The 18,605-nt window shown below is 37.0% G+C and overlaps 1 protein-coding gene across 13 annotated transcripts in view; it reads right to left on the reverse strand.

Moving 5' to 3' along the window:
- Positions 1 to 8,768: 8,768 nt before the first annotated feature.
- Positions 8,769 to 18,605, reverse strand: part of LOC131429977 (leupaxin) — a 168,358-nt gene continuing 158,521 nt past the window's right edge. For all 13 annotated transcript variants that reach the window (XM_058594561.1, XM_058594551.1, XM_058594550.1 and 10 more), the window contains one exon: positions 8,769 to 10,068. In XM_058594561.1, the coding sequence (XP_058450544.1) occupies positions 9,802 to 10,068 (267 nt within the window). In that variant the 3' untranslated portion in view covers positions 8,769 to 9,801. The remainder of the gene's footprint in view (positions 10,069 to 18,605) is intronic.

Genomic DNA, 18,605 nt, shown 5'->3' on the forward strand with positions numbered 1-18,605 from the left:
CGGACAAATACACCAACAGTGACATAGACACTGGAGAATGTTCTGCCTGGAGAAGAAGGAGCATACCACGGTAGAACAGATTCCGTACGTGCATGCCATAGTAGGATAGGCGAATAAGATACCGACACAGAACAGCATAAATCGTACAATACACGTAAAATGACAGAATTTAGCCGGCTTTTGTGAAGCTGTATGCGTGAGGTACTATATGCGGGCCTATCCGACATATGTCATAGATATCCAAAGCTAGGCGCCATCTATTGATGAACATTTTCGCTGCTATCGATTTGTGTGTTTTATCTTGGACGATGTACAATTTATCAAGAACGCTATCTCAGATAACGCTCAATCCTGTGAGCCAGCAAAAATGCCACAATAATTTTTAAAATATGTGAATGGATTTCCTCTGAGTTTTATCTTATTTTGCACGTTGCAAAGTTTCCGTGCTTGAACTTTTGATAAGAAAACATTCTTCATGTGAAGAGGAGTTGAACAACAATTTCAAATAATTTTAACTTGTTATGCAATCACAGTGAAAATCGATATTTAAACCGAGTGTCATATACCTTCGACTCAGTTCGTCGAGTACGCAAAATGTAAAATTTCTTTGCACTCACTTTTCTCGGAAATAACTTAACCGATTTACATGAGCTTGATTTCAATTCAAGGTCTTGTAATCCCATACCTTGAATTTCATTCGAATCCGACTTCTGGCTCCGGAATTATAAGGTAATATTACCAAATTTATTAGGAAATGCGTTCTCAATTTTCTCTGAAATTTCTCAACCGATTTCCACAAACTAAGATGTAAATGAAAGGTCATGGAATTCTTTAAAAAGATTCCAGAAAAATAGGTTCCGATCAGACTTCCGGTTCCGGCATTACAGCGCAATAAGTGAAAATATTTGAACCATTTCATGAGTATTTTTTTCACAAGTGATGGCGAAACGAGGTAAAAACTTTCATATAACTGACTGGTAAATTATTCTAGTTGGCTGATCTTGTTTGTTGGTAGATATATAAACCTACTTTGGGACTACTAGTCCCCGGTTTCCGGTTCCAAAAGCACCGATAATATTGAAGCAAAACTCCAAAAGTGGAATCCGCTTTTATTTCTAAGCAAAGGTTAAACTGATTTGCACAAATCTTGATTCAAATTAAAACTCTCAGTGTGTTAAAGCTTGCTTCATTTAGAATTGGAACAAACTTTTGCTCATATTGTGGCGCTCCTGGTGGACAGATTTGGAAGCTCTTGGCGCCCACGTGTCGGGAATTTTGTCAGCTTCACGTATGATTTTTGACATTCCGAAAATCGACTGTACTTTGTAAACAATCAACATGGAAGCCGAAAGAAGGAAAAAAAATTGTGCACAGTTATTTGGAAAATCCATTGTGGTCTGCATCTAAGCTAGCTGCCCAGAAATACCGAATGGCGCGTTTTCAAACGGTATAAGGAAAGATTGACGACGATTCGGAAGTGGAGGCCAATCGTCGGAGTGGAACTGTCGATCGGAAACTGCGTGGTAAGATTTTGTAGACGATTAAGAGGAATCCTAATCTGTCGGACCGTGATTTGGACAGAAAATTTGGTACTGCCCATAGTACCGTGAGAAGAACTCGACTCCGGGAAGGAATCAAGTCGTATCGAGGTAGCAAACAGCCAAATCGAACCATAAAACAGAATAGTGTGGTCAAAATTAGTGCTCGGAAACTATATGACCAGGTGCTGATCAAGTTCGACGGGTGTCTTCTGATGGACGATGAAACCTATGTCAAGGCTGACTTCAGGCAAATCCCAGGTCAAAGATTTTACTTGGCAACGACTCGGGGGGATGTTCCAGCCAAATTTAAATTTGTTTTTGCCGACAAATTTGCAAGAAAATTTATGATTTGGCCGGGCATTTGCAGCTGCGGCAAAAAAACGAAAGTTTTCGTTACAAATAAGACAATGACATCGGAACTATACCAAAAAGAGTGTCTCCAAAAACGAATTTTGCCGTTCATTCGATCCCACGACCATCCTGTAATGTTTTGGCCAGATTTGGCAAGCTGTCATTACAGCAAAGCCGTTTAAGAATGGTATGCAGAGAAAGTGGTCCAGTTTGTTCCGAAAAACCTTAACCCACTCAACTGCCCCCAGTTCCGCCCTATTGAGAAATACTGGGCAATCATGAAGAGGAGACTCAAGGCAAAGGGTAACGTTGTCAAAGACATTAATCAGATGACGACCTGGTGGAATAAGATAGCTAAAACGATGGACGAAGAAGGTGTGCGCCGCCTACTGAGCCGTGTTACAGGAAAAATTCGAGAATTCCTTCAAAACCGTGACGAATAATTTTATCCGTATTTTTTCTTAAAAGTATGAAGAAAACGCTACATTTGTATAAAAAAAGATCTTGAATACAATCATAAATAACTGAAATACAGGCAATTGTCTTTGTTCCAATTCTAAATGAAGCAAGCTTTAATTTTATACAATTTCAGGTTATACTTGATTTCGACTGGGGTGATAATCGTGGAAAACTATAAAACGGCTGTCTCAGTTTTATAGTACAAACGAATGTTGTTTACTGTCCGACGTTTCGGCCTTTTATGTAGGCCTTTTTCAAGGAAAACTGGAAAATTTATTGTGTTACATTGACAAAAACATAGAGCGTTGAACAAATAATACAATGTAAAAACTTACTAAAGTCTATCGTTTATAGTCAAAATATGTCGATGTTTGACGCTACGTTGTCTGGTCAATTTTAGAACATGCTTTAAGATATATTGACTGCATAACAAATATTTTGTTTGCATAAATCACGTACAGTGTTTTTTAGTTTAACGACTATTCTGAAGCTTTCATCATGGTGATCAAAAACAATGAGCTTATCAACGTTATCGTTGAAAAGCTCAGCAAAGTGCTGTGTAGAGTACGGTAGTATTGGTGTTAATCGGAGAGTTGTCATTTCATATCGTATTTGATGGATTTGATAGAATGTAGAATACCAGCGTAAGTGGTGTTGAGGTCTTGTACATCGGTGCGATGATTAACAGTTTTGGTAGTATTGGAAATATGACACATTTCCAACAGAGGCAAAGCTGTAGATCGCAAAGATCGATCTATGATCTTCGTTTTCTCCAATGCAAAATTGTGTCCTTGATGGTGTGATGAACGAGTGCTGTTTTTTCTTTTAGCCTTGATATTTCTTCATCTGCGTGTGGTGGTGGATTTTCAGTTAATTTTAAAAATTCATTAATGTTGGATCAATGACCACTGAGTCTGGTTTTCAGTTGATTGGTTGTCATTCCAATGTATGCATTTTCACAGTCAATTTCATCCAGATCCGACTTACGCATTCAAAAACATAGGGCGATAAGTGTCAAAACTTTCAAACCATCATACAAACTAAAAATGCATCAGAGCGTGATGGCACGGAAGAAGAAAACACCACCGTCATTACGAACGAAGCACACAACACGCTTTGTTCAATTTCGTATAGCGTGTACGAGAGAACGGAAAGAGAACGAAAATATATTTTATATATATATAATATGTTTTATTCGCGAATGTGATTATTTCTTTGCAAGGCCAAGGAACATAATTTTCAATATTACTGGTAGAAGTGATAGAAATTGATTGATATAAACGCATTTTCCAAAACGACCACATTCTCAGTTTTTTCGTTTGCTTCAGATATAACATAATGCCCCAGCAGCCGTATAATATGTCCCACAACAACAGACATTATACACCACAACAATGATGCATTATGCCCATTGAAATGTCAAAATAGAAATGAAGTAGAAAAAGAGATATTATATGCATCATAAATTATTTGCTTAGTCAACTAATTGTTATCTGAAAGCAACATTTTGAATCCTCCCAACGCTACATTTTGTTGGAGTCGTCGTTATAAATTTTTAAAACAATATTTTAAATCAAGGCAAACATATCGAAGATGGAACATAATGTCCGCGAAGTAACTAAAAAAATTAGTATATTAAAGAAATGGTATTGTTTATTTGCATGCTCATATCCCAAATAGAGACATTAGCACGGTTAAAAGAGAGTTTCTAAGTAGCAACCGGCCATTACACGTTTTCTACGGATAAAATGCTTGTTTAGTCGATGCCAAGCCCTACATTGAAAAGCTGCCTAATGATATTTTCAGTTTTTTTATATTTTCCAGCAAACAACAACTGCCTAACTTGCATAGCAGAAAGATCCTATGAAATGATAGTGTTAGTCATAAAACTTCTGTTTAGAAAAATCTTGAATGCTCAAAAAAGAAAGAGCGGAACTTTACAATGCTTTCCCCTACAACTTTTTCAAAACACAGCCAAATTCATCGGCTGTGATTACAAATGATTATATTGATAATAACTGCCAAAACTGTATTACGGCTATGACGGTCTCCGGGTCTGGAAATAGATTGTCAAAAACTCCATGCGAACTTGCATCGATTTCTAATGGAATGTTTATCAGAAAGGCTTCATTTCACCACAAGGTGGATTAAACACATTAAAACATTCCGAATCAAACAGTTTATTTGCGACCCACAAGGTTCCACGAAGGAAATATAGATAAAAATTTGGGTTTTTGGGATAAAGATGTGAATGATTGTGTGTAATACTTTTGTTAGTATTTGATTCTATGATTGTTAGGAAAACTCTCAAGTTCTCTCACTCAATAATAATTAAGCTACATCCAGATATGTATTCCGATCCTGAACACTAGATCTAGTTATCGAACAAGGCTTCTGGATCGGAATACTGAATCTGAACCTGGATTCTGGACTGAGATTCTTTATCGGGATATGGATGAACTTGAAGTAGAATTCAGTACTTGGATTCGAAACATCGATCTGGATTCTAGACCTGAATCGAGATTAAGAACCTGAACTCCTGATAGAGAGCTTACCCTAGATTCTGAACCTGAACCAGAATTCGAAGCATAGGCTTGGCCTTGGATTCTGAACCAGAATATTGTTTTCCGAACTTTTGGCACTAAACTTTGAACCTAGACTGTGGACCTGAGTTATGTGCCTGGATTCTCGACCAGTATTTTGCCCTTGGACTGTGAATTTAAGCTGGATTCTAGACCAGAGCTTTCTAGGATTCCTCAATTCTAAACTTGAACCTGACTTATTGACGGAGATTCTTAACCTAGACCAGGACTCTGAACCTCAGGATCCAAGACAAGTTTTCTGGTTCTGAAACAGTGAATCTGGACATGTATTTTGAAGCAGAAATCTGCACTTGAATTCTTAACATGGATTCGGTTTCTAGACCTGACTCGAATTACTGGCGTAGATTTTGAGTCTAAATCTGGAACGGGATTCTTGATCTGGATTCAGGATTTTAAACAAGATTTTTTACTCTGATCATTTGACAGAAATCCGGGTCATGCACCAGAATCGTGTACCTGGAACTTGATCCTGATTTTCAATTCTGAACCTGAACCTTGATTCAGGAACCGAACTGTGGACTTGGATTATAGATCCAAATTTTGTAGCATGATTGAGGACTTCAATTCTGGAACTGAGTTCTGTATCTGCATTATGGATAAAGATTCTGACCTTGAATTTGTATTCTGACCCTGAACCAATATTCTCTGCTGGTATTCAGGACCTGGATCTAACTCCTGTAACTTGATCTAACCTATGAATTTGAGATCTGAGTGCAGAAACTGAATTTTGAACATACCTTATGATAAAAAAAGAACCGGAATTTTCATTTCAAAATTCCCGCGCTTGTCCAATCGGTAAACTTTTATTCTCTCAACGTTGGCAACACTTTTATACACATTCTGTCAAATTTTGACGCATATCGTACGATTAGGGTAACAGAGGTATTTTAGCCCACTTTAGGATTGATTTTATTTTGGCCCACTTTGTAAATATATCCATCAAATGTTGAAATATCTTTGAAAAACCCTTCCGCAATGGATAATTCAATGTGATTAGCTTCAAATTGATGCAACATGGGTTACTCAATATCGATTAAATCCATAAAGTTTGTTAAGTGGGCCAAAATATATGAAGTGGCCAAAATACCTCTGTTACCCTAGTTTATTTTGGCGTCTATACAAAGAAGTTGAAAAATTTTCGTGTGGCGATTTTTATAATGGTTGAAAATTTAGAACAACGGCTCGCCTTCGAAGCGCCATTCGGTCGATTGTTGTGCGGTTTCGACGGCATATTCATAGATCCATACCTCATCACCAGTTATGATGCATTCGATGAATGTGGGGTCACTATTTGCGTTGGAAATCATCTCTTTGGCCACATCAACACGACGCTGTTCTTGAATGAAATTCAGCTTTTTTGGCACCAGCCGTAAAGCGACGCGTTTCAAACCCAAAACATCAGTTAAAATGTGTTCGGCTGATCCATAAGAGATGCCCAATAACACAGCAATCTCTCTAATCGGTACAGAACGATTTTGCAACACGATTTGCTTCTCCGATTCAATGTTTTCTTCAGTAACAGATGTTGTTGGACGGCCAGGGATTTCATCATGATCCAAGCTTGTACCTTTGAAGCGTTTATACCACTCGTATGCCGTAAATTTGTATAGACGCCAAACAAAAACTAATCGTACGATATGCGTCAAAATTTGACAGAATGTGTATAAAACTGTTGCCAACGTTGAGAGAATAAAAGTTTACCGATTGGACAAGCGCGGGAATTTTAAAATGAAAATTCCGGTTCTTTTTTGATCATATGGTATATTCGGGACTTCGATACTGGAACAGAATTCTTAGTCTGGACCTGGATTCAGGAACGAGATGCTGCACCTCGACTCTTGACCTTAACTTGAACCGAGATACTGGACCAAAATTCTTGACAGAGTTTGACTAGATTCTGTAAAATAATTCTCAGCCTGGACTTGGACTTTGGTTCTGCGCCAGAATCCCGGATTTGAATTTGGATCCTGACAGTTTTGGAACCTGAAACTAGATCCGGAACCTTGACTCTTCACCTGAATTCTGGACCGTGATCTGAATTCTGAACATGGACCTGGACTTAAGTTTTGAACATAAATTCTTATTTCAGACCAAGATTCTGGATCTGAATTCGTGAAAAAATTTAGAATCTAAACCTAAATTCTGATCCGAGAAGCAGGTTTCTGGACCTTAATCCTGTATTTGAACAAAATTTTGGACTCGAATTCCGAAAATTCTACATGAATGTGGCCCTGGGTTCTAATTCTGAATTCTGAACCTGGACCTGAATTTTCTTTCTGTATTTTATATGGATTGAATTTGGAAAAAATACATGATTTGAATTTCTAATGAAACATTTAAACTGTAACACCATCTCAGCATTCATCTTCTCACTTTCATTTTCTTACTTTCAAATTTCACAAGCATTTAAGGATTTACTAATCACATCATTCTTATAACTAATAGATTAACTTGATTCTGGATTGTATTTTGCAATGATACATTAAAAAGTTTTCCACATTTACTCAGGATCCATCTAACATAGATTTTTTTAAACTAACGAATCCCATTATTTGCGACTCATTGCCCGCCTGTTGTCAATTTTGAGTTTACTACCCACTAAACATGAGCTAGAGCCCACCAGTGGGCTGTAGGGACCATTTCGGTAATCACTGATCTAGAGCGACACACTTGACCCATCGGTCCTCCAACATTTTGATGCCCTTAAGAAAAAAGATTTGTCAAGACCTTCAAAATAGGTTACCGTTCCGTTTCCGTTCTGATCCGGGAAGTGCAATGACCTCAGCATACGACGAAAATTTCTTTCCCTGCAGAACCTTTTTCAAGTTTGGAAATAGATAACGCTGTGGGCCAGGTCTGAAAAATACGGGGGATGGTGGACCAATCTGTACCGCAAATCAATCAATTTCACCGTTTCTTTTATGCATGAATGCGCTGGTGCGTCTTTTTTCATAGCTTGATGAAAACTAGAACTCGTCTGACACGATCAGTTGTTATTCAAACACTAGTGATTAGATTTTCATGCAATTTTGTATTTGGCCATCTAGAGGCTTGTTCTCAACAAAAATATACGAAACTATTCACGTCTTTTCTGTGAGAGGCCCGGGACTTTCCATTCCAAGTAGTATTCCGGAACAAAGTTTGTTCTAATCGGCCAAACAATCCAGTGGTTCACGACAACTGATCTAACATTTTTTGATGAACCGTCGACTCGAAAGTGCATACAAAATATATTTTTTCTTTCCATACAAATTGTCTTGAGCCGAGTTAATCTCTTCATCCGAGAAAAACAAATCAGGTTAAATTTTTTTGTGCTTAAGGTAAATCACAATTATTCATTCTGTTTTTTCTCGTCAGTGCATAAAATTATCACGTAAAATCAAAATTATTAAGTTGTTGAAATCATTGAACTTTAGTTTAAGAGGAGCTTAAAGTATAAGTCTTTTTAGCGCTTCAAGTTGATCTACTACGATAAACAACCAAGTAAACTGCTCTTTTTTTGACGAGTCACAGACGAAGTGGAGATCTGAATTAGTTATCTATCTTGACCACAATAATATTCACTTAGTAAAACTGTAAACTCACGTCGTCATATTTACAGTTGATTGAATACAAGGTACAAGCATTGTGATTTATTTTTATGTGAAAGTTATTCTGACAAGAGAGGTGAACCACCAAAGAGTTAAAACTTCTATAGTCAAAAATATGAAAAAAATATCTCTGCATTATTTCTAGAAACGGCTTTATATCGGATGAATTTTATCAGTCTCGGATTTCGGATAATTGATAGCATAGAACTAATTGAACCTTTCAATTTGAGAAGACTGTCGAAGTATTATTATTATGTTACTGCTTTTATTGAATGTTAGGGAATCATTATCTAACTGCTGCATTATGTTTCCTTTGTTTTCAATGTAACGAGAGCTATTATTCCTATACATCCGGTTGCATATATTCAGACTGACGTTTATATATATAATGAAATGACATCTATTGTGCTTGTCAGCAAACTACCAGCAGCGTCCAAGAAACTGCCACTAAAATTTCCTTTAGCAATATGTGATACAGACTTTTGAACCGTTACTTCTACTAGTTTTGAACGTATTCCGTTGTATTGTTTACTAAATCAGGTGCATTTTTTATTCCCTTCTAATACACTGAAGTAATCCACAACCGGGATTGATATATTTGCTAGGGTTGCTACAGAGTTGCTGGAAAACATTTTGTTGAGTCCCTGTATAAATGAAGTAGCTTTTTGATCGTACCTCTCCTATCCCATATAACCCTGCTCATTGTGCCATTCGATTCCAAGTTTCAAGCTTTCTCTTACAAATCTTACTTTCGAACGATTACTTTTTATTTTGGCATCGATATCCATGAATGCTACCTCATTTATACACAAGACCCTAATACAGATTGACTTCTTGTTACGAACAATTTTTTTTGTGACATACGTCACACTTCGCAGGATTACTTCCACAATTCTTTCGTTAATTGCATACGCGTTAGAATCCGTTAAATACTCGATAGGTTAACGTTGTTTTCGTGTGATATTACGCACAAACTGCTATTACGGAAGAGTCACAACTTTGGATGCAATAATAAACAACAGAATATTTATATAACTAGACAAGCGCCTCCCGCATTGTTGTTTATCGCTATCGTTAAGTAAACATTTCAATCAAAGTTCGAACAGAAATTACACGTATAATCTAAGTTAACCCGAAACGAACAGTCAATTGAAAATTCAAAAATACTCGCACAGATCGAATCGCAAATTGGCAGATACCAAACAAGAGAAAAGCAAGAACAAAAAGTAACACAAAGAAATAACTAGCTCCAAATTCCTAACCGAACAATTTATCGAAACACTGATGGCAGTACGGTTTATCGTTCTGTTCCTTGAAGGTGCCCTTGTTCAGCTGCTTCAGACAGAAGGCACACACGAAATGCTCCGGGTGGAATTTCTTGAACATGGCCGTGATGCACCGGCCGGTGATGGGTTTCGAGCAGCCGGCACACAGCGAACCACGTTTGGCGTGATAATGTGTCTCGCAGTACGGCAGGCCCTCGTGGTCGAAGAAGGATCCCCCGAAGAACGGTTGGCGGCAGTCCTGCGGGAAATAATCGAACCATGGAATTAGTAGGCGTGGCAAAGATGTTCGGTAAAACATTTGATATAATTATTATTAAATTCTATTGAAAAATACTATCTGAAACCCGTTTACTTGCCAAGATATCTACGCACTGTAATATTTTCGAGAATAATGACTAAAGCAAGTCATCACCCCGCGTTGGCGGTTCAATGCATAGGGTCTTACAAGCCTGTTGTCATATGCTCGACTCCCGATCTGGAAGGATTCATACTGTCAGTAGAATCGTAATACTAGTCATACAATAATTCTGTACGTTATGAATCTGCTACCAAGTCTGTTGAAACAGAAACGCCAAATTCCACAAAAGGAATGTAATGCCAAGACTTTACTTTTTAAGCCATTGACGATCACATCTGGTTGCTATTACGTTTGAGAACAGACAACCTGTAGTTTGAGATGTAACCTCTTCTATAGGTGATCAAACACATCAAGAATTTCCCTGCTATTCAGTTATAATTTCAATTATACCCTGATGCGATTATATAATATACAAAGTCCAATTAAAAATAATTTAACACAATAAAACATAACATTATATTTTTACTCGGGAACCTACATGGAATACAAAAACATACATAACAATTGCTGGAAGACCTTCAACAATTTCCAAAGTCAAAAAAAAGTGCAAAACTTCAATGCACATATCAAGCTTGAGTTAATTCCATCAAAACACCACTAGTATCGATTATGCGAGTCAGTAAACAACAGTAATTGCCGTTGCACTCAAATGTGTCCGGATCACGCAAACTGAAACGAGTGCTGGCACTATCTGGCATAGAGAAGACTGGTTTAGATGCACGTTTAGTAAACATTACTACATTAATTGGTTTTATTTCAAACACAATTCTGTAGCTTAGTAGGTGATCAACGCTTGAGAAGGCGATAATAGAAGAAACGCTCGACAAACGATGAGTTGTATGCCTCAAAAGAAAAACACTTTTAATAAAGTGTTCATAGTCCTTACGTCGCCACCACTGATCCGTTTGTATGCACGGAAAACCTTTGATATTTGCAGTATGTCTAAATAAATCGAGAACGGTTGCTTCTAAGAAAGAACCCTTGAACTGTAAAATTATATTCTGCTGTTTGAATGACTATTTTTCATGCAAAGCTTACAGCTTTGTAAATGCCTTTGAATTGTTTAAGTTGTAGCATTTTCATTATTGAAATAACACGAATCAGTTTTGTGCTGGTTTGAAATAAAATTATCACAAAAAGTTTTTTTCGATAAATATTTTAAATTTCAAAAAAAAATGTTATCGATTTCCAACAATTTTTGAGTTTAAATTATAAAGATCCGCAATTTTGAAAAAGCAGGCTTAACACAAATTGATCCCTCCCACCATGAAAAAGAAATGGATCGATGTGTTGGAAATGTGTGTCGAGCAGAGATGCCAGGTAAAAATTTCAAATATCTGCAGACAGGGTCTGTAAATCTGAAAAAAAATCTGCAGTCAGCAAGTATGTCTGTAAGAATTTCAAAAGTCTGCAAGTCTGCGAGAATTTCAAAAGTTTGCACAAGTCTGCACAACAAAAAATGTCTGCAGCACTATACCCCAAATCTGCAGATTTACAGACAATTCAGCAGACCTGGCATCTCTGGTGTCGAGTTTCGGAGTATACGATGTCTGATTAACGGATGGCAACTAAAATTTTGGAATATTGTTGAGGCCTGTATGCTTAACAACAAACGAGCTCAGAAAGAACTAAGAGTGTGTATGTGTTAGCTCTCTTTCTCCTCTTTCTGCTTTCTGCTAGTTTTGTTCATGCTTGCTCAGTTTCGCTCAAAATGCCGTCGAAACAAGAAGTATTTCTCGAGCTCATTGTACAGTTCTACGAAACTGCACAGAAATCTCGGCAAATAGTATACGGTACAACATTTTAAAAGCAAAAATGTTGCCCAACAACTGCTCGTAAGGAAGGTAGTGGAAGACCAGCCAAAATTCTGGACGCAAAAGGACTTCGTTCTCTTTCTCGTGCCTTCAACAACAAGGATTCACTGAGTCAAAGGGATGCCGCAAAAAAAGTTAAACTGTTCTCACCAGTACATCTGCAAAACATTGAAAAGACTCGGAATAAAGTACCGAAGGAAGACACGAGCCCCGGGATATACTGACGCACAGATTTCAACGCTGAATTCCCAATGCCGCTGGTTGATTGAAATTTTTTCCGGAAAAAGTTTGGTTTTGGACGACGAAAGTTACTTCCCTCTTTCGAAGACGCAGATTCCCGCAAACGATCGATACTATTCAACGGATAGTTCTACTGTACATCCGAACATAAAATATTAGTTTAAACATAAGTTTGAACAGAAAGTGATGCTGTACATTGTCATTTCCGAGAAAGCCATTTCTAAGCCATGGTTCAAGCCCTCTGGTTTGGCAATCAATCAAGATGTGTACCAGAACGAATGTTTGAAGAAAATTTTGATCCCGTTTCTTCCAAAACATCATGCTGATGGACAATACGTGTTTTGGCCGGATCGCGTCATCGCATTGCGCCAAAAATCACAATCGTTCCTGAATACCTATTCGATCTTATTTGTACCCAAAAACCACAACCCGATAAATCTACCTCAGTGTCACCTAATCGAAGATTGTTTCGGGGTTTTGAGCTTCTTGGTGTACAAAAATAACTGGAGAGCCACGAATTGCTAACAGTTCATTGGTAGAATCAAGATGTATTCGCAAAGTTGACATGAAGGCCGTACAACGCTCATGTTCCGACATCAAACGGAAGCTTCGCCGAACATCCGATTACGGACCGTTTTCAAATGTTCACTATTTTTTTTCAACAATGGACAATGTATCTTTAATTTCAATAAATCAGATTTTCTCCAAGTATGTTTGTTTTTTTTTTGACAGCTTGAGAAAGAAATTCCAAAATTTTAGTTGCCACCCATTGCTTCCCATTTTGGGAAACGTTCGCCAATATTCTGGTTAGATTTAGCTGATGCAAATGAAATGCTCAGGACAAACAACAAATTTAAACTAAGTTTATGAAACAGTAGAAAATATGGTCCATTTACATTGGTTTACTGTTCAGAAACCTTTCCTGCAACGTTCGTGGAGTGGAGAATCTACTGAGACTGGTTTTAAAAAAATCGACTACCCGTCCACACGATATCTTCTGAAGTTGAACTCTGATACATCCTAATAATGTATCGAATTGATCAGGAGACTTGTCTGAAATGCGTGAACCTCTAATACTATCAGGCACGTAGGTACAAGTCCAGGCCCCTCCCGAAATTGAACACTCATCGATTGGTTTGATTTATACTATTTAAAAATTCAACTTTAATATATATGTGTTCGGTTGCAGATAGCGTCATTCCGACAAATATCATAGCATTCCGACAAATATAATAGCAGCACGTTCCATTTGAGCCAAATACCGGAGCAAACAGACGCTTGTACTTTTTGCTGCATTCAAAACAAATTTTAATTGCTTAAAAATCAGCACAAAAGTTTTTTCTGACATTTTTTTATAGTATCATATATTAAAGATCATCAATCGGAAAGGTGAGTGGATTGAGGTGATTTAATACGGTGTCTATTTCGTGATTTAATACCGGATGCTATCAAAATTTTCGCAACCAAAGATCTGTTTTGTCATCAAAATGTCTACCGATTTCGGTTACCGGCACCCCATTTTTTCGACAAATCGTGAAAAATTGTCAGTGATATGCAGGCTGCTGTCGAGACAAAGCAAGCCAAAGTTTTGTCCAAACATCTAGCTGCTCATACAGCTGAAGCTCTAGCTAAGAAAAAACGTGGAAGACCGGCCAAATCAACACCCAAGGCGCCACATCCAAACCATCGACCAAGGAAGCCAAGGTGAAATCACCATCAGACAATGAAGACTTTTGTCTAAAACGCTTCCAAAAAGAAAAAAAAATTTTCTTTTTTTTCTTTGAATTACTGCAGTCTTTACATATATTTTTTCCATTTTTAGTGAAATAACCGAACACCTTTTTTGAAATGGCCAAAATTTATTGCTTTATTAAATCAATAATAATTTTTTTTCAATCAAATGAATCAACTTAGTTTCATAATCAGTTGTTAGCTAGGGACTTTAGCTTTCCATTGATGTATAGATGTCCGCATAATGTGCACTAAGTCAGAAGTTATGAGATTAAAATAAAAGGGTGCCGGTTACCGAACACTCTCCCCTACAATCAATTTTCTATACACATTAGAGGTTGGCGAGAGAATAAATGTCTTGCAATAAAAAAAATCGTGTCGATTGGGTCAGTAGTTCTATTTTTATCGTGTGGACGGAAGGTTTCGAGAAAATGAGCTTCAAAGTTTATGTGTTTCAAAGGCGCGAGTAAATTCAAAGAAGAGTATCTCTGAAAAGATTCAAGGTATGACTTTGAAACTTTGAAATTATGTTCTCAGACAACACATCAATCGATTAAAACACTAAATGAAAAATCGAACATCTAAAGCGTAGCATTTTGCTTTCGTTTTAACCTATATTTATTGGACTTTAACATATTGCGATTTTCGAGTGAGTCATTAGTCAGGTTAAAAATTTCTCACTTTTCCTAAAATTTCCAGAGCAATTTTATACGTACGAGGTCTGTTCAAAAAGTTCCCGGAATTTTTTAATGGCGCGCGTCTGGAGAGTCCGGTGGTCAATTTTTTTTATTGTGTTGGTACATGTGTCCCTAATGTATGGTGAAATTTTCAGCTGTATTCATTGTTTACATTCTGTCTTGTAGCGGCTGGTGTAGACGTGTTTTTTCGAGCTCGGCGATTTATGTTAGTTTAAACAATGGAAGAATTGAAGAGTCAAAGAATTTGTATTAAATTTTGCGTGAAAAATGAAATAAAGTGTAACCAAGTGTGCGAAATGTTACAGAGAGCCTACGGTGAGTCTGCTATGAAAAAAAAAACAAGTGTTTACGAGTGGTATAAGCGTTTCCAAGATGGCCGCGAAGACGTTGAAGACGACGAACGCTCCGGCCGGCAGAGATGGCTTTTCACCAGAGAGATACACGCTAGTGTCAGATTTTTGCCACACCGAGGATGAAAAAAACGAAGCACCGCACAAAGCGGAAAGCGCACTTCTTCTCAGTGTCGAATAGACAGCATTTGAGTGTGTGCTTGTGGTTAAAGCAGCTGGCGCGAGTGAAACACATTCTCTTCGCATGAATCGCTCACACGCGCTCTCGTCTAAATACACCCAAGTGACCACTGGCGCGTGATGTTGAGCGAACACTTCTGTGAACTTCAATTAATAGAGAGTATATGCAAGGAAAACCGAAAATTTTACGATAAATTGTTTTATTTTGCTGATTTTGCGTGTCCACGCTTCATCTACGCAAACCATACAGCAGAGTGCTCACCGGCGTGTACACCTCTGTGAAAGTATCTGCATCCACCTCAGAGAATTTATTAGCTAATGCTCTAGCACTTTGGTGCGATTCAGTGGAAGAGGTAAAAGGAAATAAACAAACGCACTCATGATGCGTGTACACTTTACACAACAGTGGTGTATAAATGTGAAAGAGAAGAGCTCTCGTTGAAGTTGTCAGTGCGAGGGGAGAAATTTTGCTTGCTCTTCGTCACACAGAGGAGATAGACATCTCTGCCGGCCGGCCCAGCACGTCAATAATCGATGAAAATGTGGGAAAAGTGGAAAAAATGATGATGGATGATCGCCGAATCACTATTAGAGAAGTTGCCGATGAAGTTGGCATATCAGTTGGCTCATGCCATCATATTTTTTCAAATTTTTTGAGCATGAAACGAGTGGCAGCACATTCGTTCCAAAACTGCTGAATTTTGATCAAAAAAACAAACGCATTAATCATGCCCCAACCTCCTTATTCACCAGATATCGCTCCGTGTGATTTTTTCCTGTTCCCAAAGTTGAAGAGACCCATGAAAAGACAGCGTTTTTCATCGATTGAAGAGATAAAGGCAGAATCGCTGAGAGTGCTACAGAGCATTACAAAAAGTGACTATCAGGGGTGTTTCGAAGACTGGAAAAAACGCTGGCATAAGTGTATTATATCTAGGGGGGATTACTTGAAGGGGACCATATAGATGTAGACGAATAAATAAATATTTTTTTAGAAAAATGAGAATTCCGGGTACTTTTTGAACAGACCTCGTATATTAACGTCATAGAGGCACTCTATGACAAATCGACTGATCCAATCGACATGAATCGTCTTTTTTTTGTAAGACGTAAGTGCGTCAACCTTCAATATGTATAAAAAATTGGTTTTAATATTTTACTTTATAGAAAAATCAACAAGAAAACACCTTATTTTTTCCTGCATATACACTTAGGTCTCTTTCTAGGCGGGTGATACATACCGCGTAAAAAACCGCGCTTTAAAACCGCGTAACTTTGGAAATCCGCGTAGAAAAAAACCGTAAAATTGAAGTATTATTTTTTGATGCCGATTTTTTCAATACCAAATATCTTAGAAATGCATGAAACGTCTACAATCTCAATCAATTTTTTTTTTTGGAAAAAATCAACTTTGAATTTTTTTTTGAGATTTCCGAAATTAAAATTTTTTTATGCCAAATGTCTTAGAAATTCATGAAACGTTGAGATATGGTATAAGCCCAAAAATTTTTTTTTGGAAAAATTATTATTATGTTGCTTTATTTACCCTCAGTTTTAACCTTACGGTCATTCGCCGAGGTCGTTTTTTTGGAAAAAATAACGTCTTTAGGACTTAGGGAATTTGAGACCGCGTAACTTCGGAAATCCGCGTAGAAAGAAAACGCAAATTGAAGAATTTATTTATGGCATGTCTTAGAAATGCATGAAACGTCGAGATCTGATGTAATCTAACAAAAATTTGAAAAATATTCAAAACTTTCTGTTAGACCTAAAAAAATCAGGATAATACCAGATCTTTACGTTTCATGCATTTCTAAGATAAAACAAGATAATTGTATTACTTTGTAACTTCCGCGTAACTCCGGAAATTCCGCCTAAAAAAATCGCGTAACTTCGGAAATCCCCGTCGAAAAACCGCATAAAAAGCCCCGTAAAACAGGCTTCAGCGAATGTTTGTATGTTTATATGGACTAAATATTAAACATTCACATAATATCTGAGATTCACACACTTCAGACAAGTCTCCTGATCAATTTGATACATTATTTGGATTTATTAGATTTCAGTTCAAAATTTTTTGAGGAATATGGCATCGGAAAGTAGAATAATGAAGGTTTATTTTCATCTAGTAGTTTTCCATCACGGAGCACTGGAGTGTCGCTCACCATGTTTTTATTTATAAATCGTTTTTGAAGAATCAGTCGTTCGTTACAACTATTTGTCTACGGAAGTTTTATGTAGATCGATATCAGATGATGTCCGATATAACTAATGGTTCAAAACTCTCTGCTTTGCCATACTTCTCATCCGATGAACACTTGAGATTTCACAGTAAATGAACTATGTTGCAAGAATTATTATTGAGAAATGTACCACTAAGGTCGAACGTTTAGAAACTTATTAGTCAATCGATGCCATCTGAACAGTCAAGTGGTTCGAAAAGTAATCATTTTGGCGTTGAAGACAAGAATAGAAAGCCAAACATCTAGGGCAACGGCTCCCTATTTAATCTGAGCTCCTATTTCCATCTCATCCCTTCACCTCATAACTTTGAACATGAATAATATTTTACATCCTACCGGAAGCAAACTGTGAAATGTTTTAAAATGATTTGAAAAGCTATTGTCACACTTTCCTATTGAAAGAAATAGTTTTAAATTCTTCGGTGATCGTTTTTTTCATATAAAATAAACTCACTTTTCAATTTAGGACACATTTTCGTCTCAAGATTTACAGTTCGTCATGTTTCTGAATATCTACTAATCGATTCGTCTCAAAACATGATCACTATTTCGCACAATTACACTACTTTTGAATGCTGGATGACTTCATAATTAGTTATGTTTACTTGCCACTTGTTTAGTTAACGATTAAAAACTTCAAAATTTACCCGACAAGAAATAAAAGTTTTCAAAAATATGAGATGAAAGTTTTTCACTTCGTTCACTTGATTGCGCTTTGCTTTCATCTCATTTGGTTTCGCAAAGTTGCCAAGTTATCATGAAATTGTTTATCTTCTTCAAATTATCATCAAAAAGTATGGTTTTGGTATCCATGACATTAGTTTAATTATATTATTGATATTATTATTTCAATAAAACTGTTTCTGCTTCGAATATTACCAGAAAGAACGTGTTAAATACTAATGAAATAACCATTGTGGCAAATCTAGTAGCACTGGTTTCATTCCGCTATACGCCAACATAACACTGTGAAATGTGTGTGTGTTTCATCGGCTGTGCACAGAGATGCCAGGTATTTTCATAGAAAATATGTATTACTTTGCATAGAAAGTCTATATCTGTTCTATCTGTTTTTACTAATGAAATGATGTTAAAAGATAGTTCTTTAGATCTCCGTAAGTCATTGCCCCATTAATTAGATAATTAAACGAGTAAATTTTT

The sequence above is a fragment of the Malaya genurostris genome, chromosome 2 (genome assembly GCF_030247185.1).
Source record: "Malaya genurostris strain Urasoe2022 chromosome 2, Malgen_1.1, whole genome shotgun sequence".
NCBI lineage: Eukaryota > Metazoa > Arthropoda > Insecta > Diptera > Culicidae > Malaya > Malaya genurostris.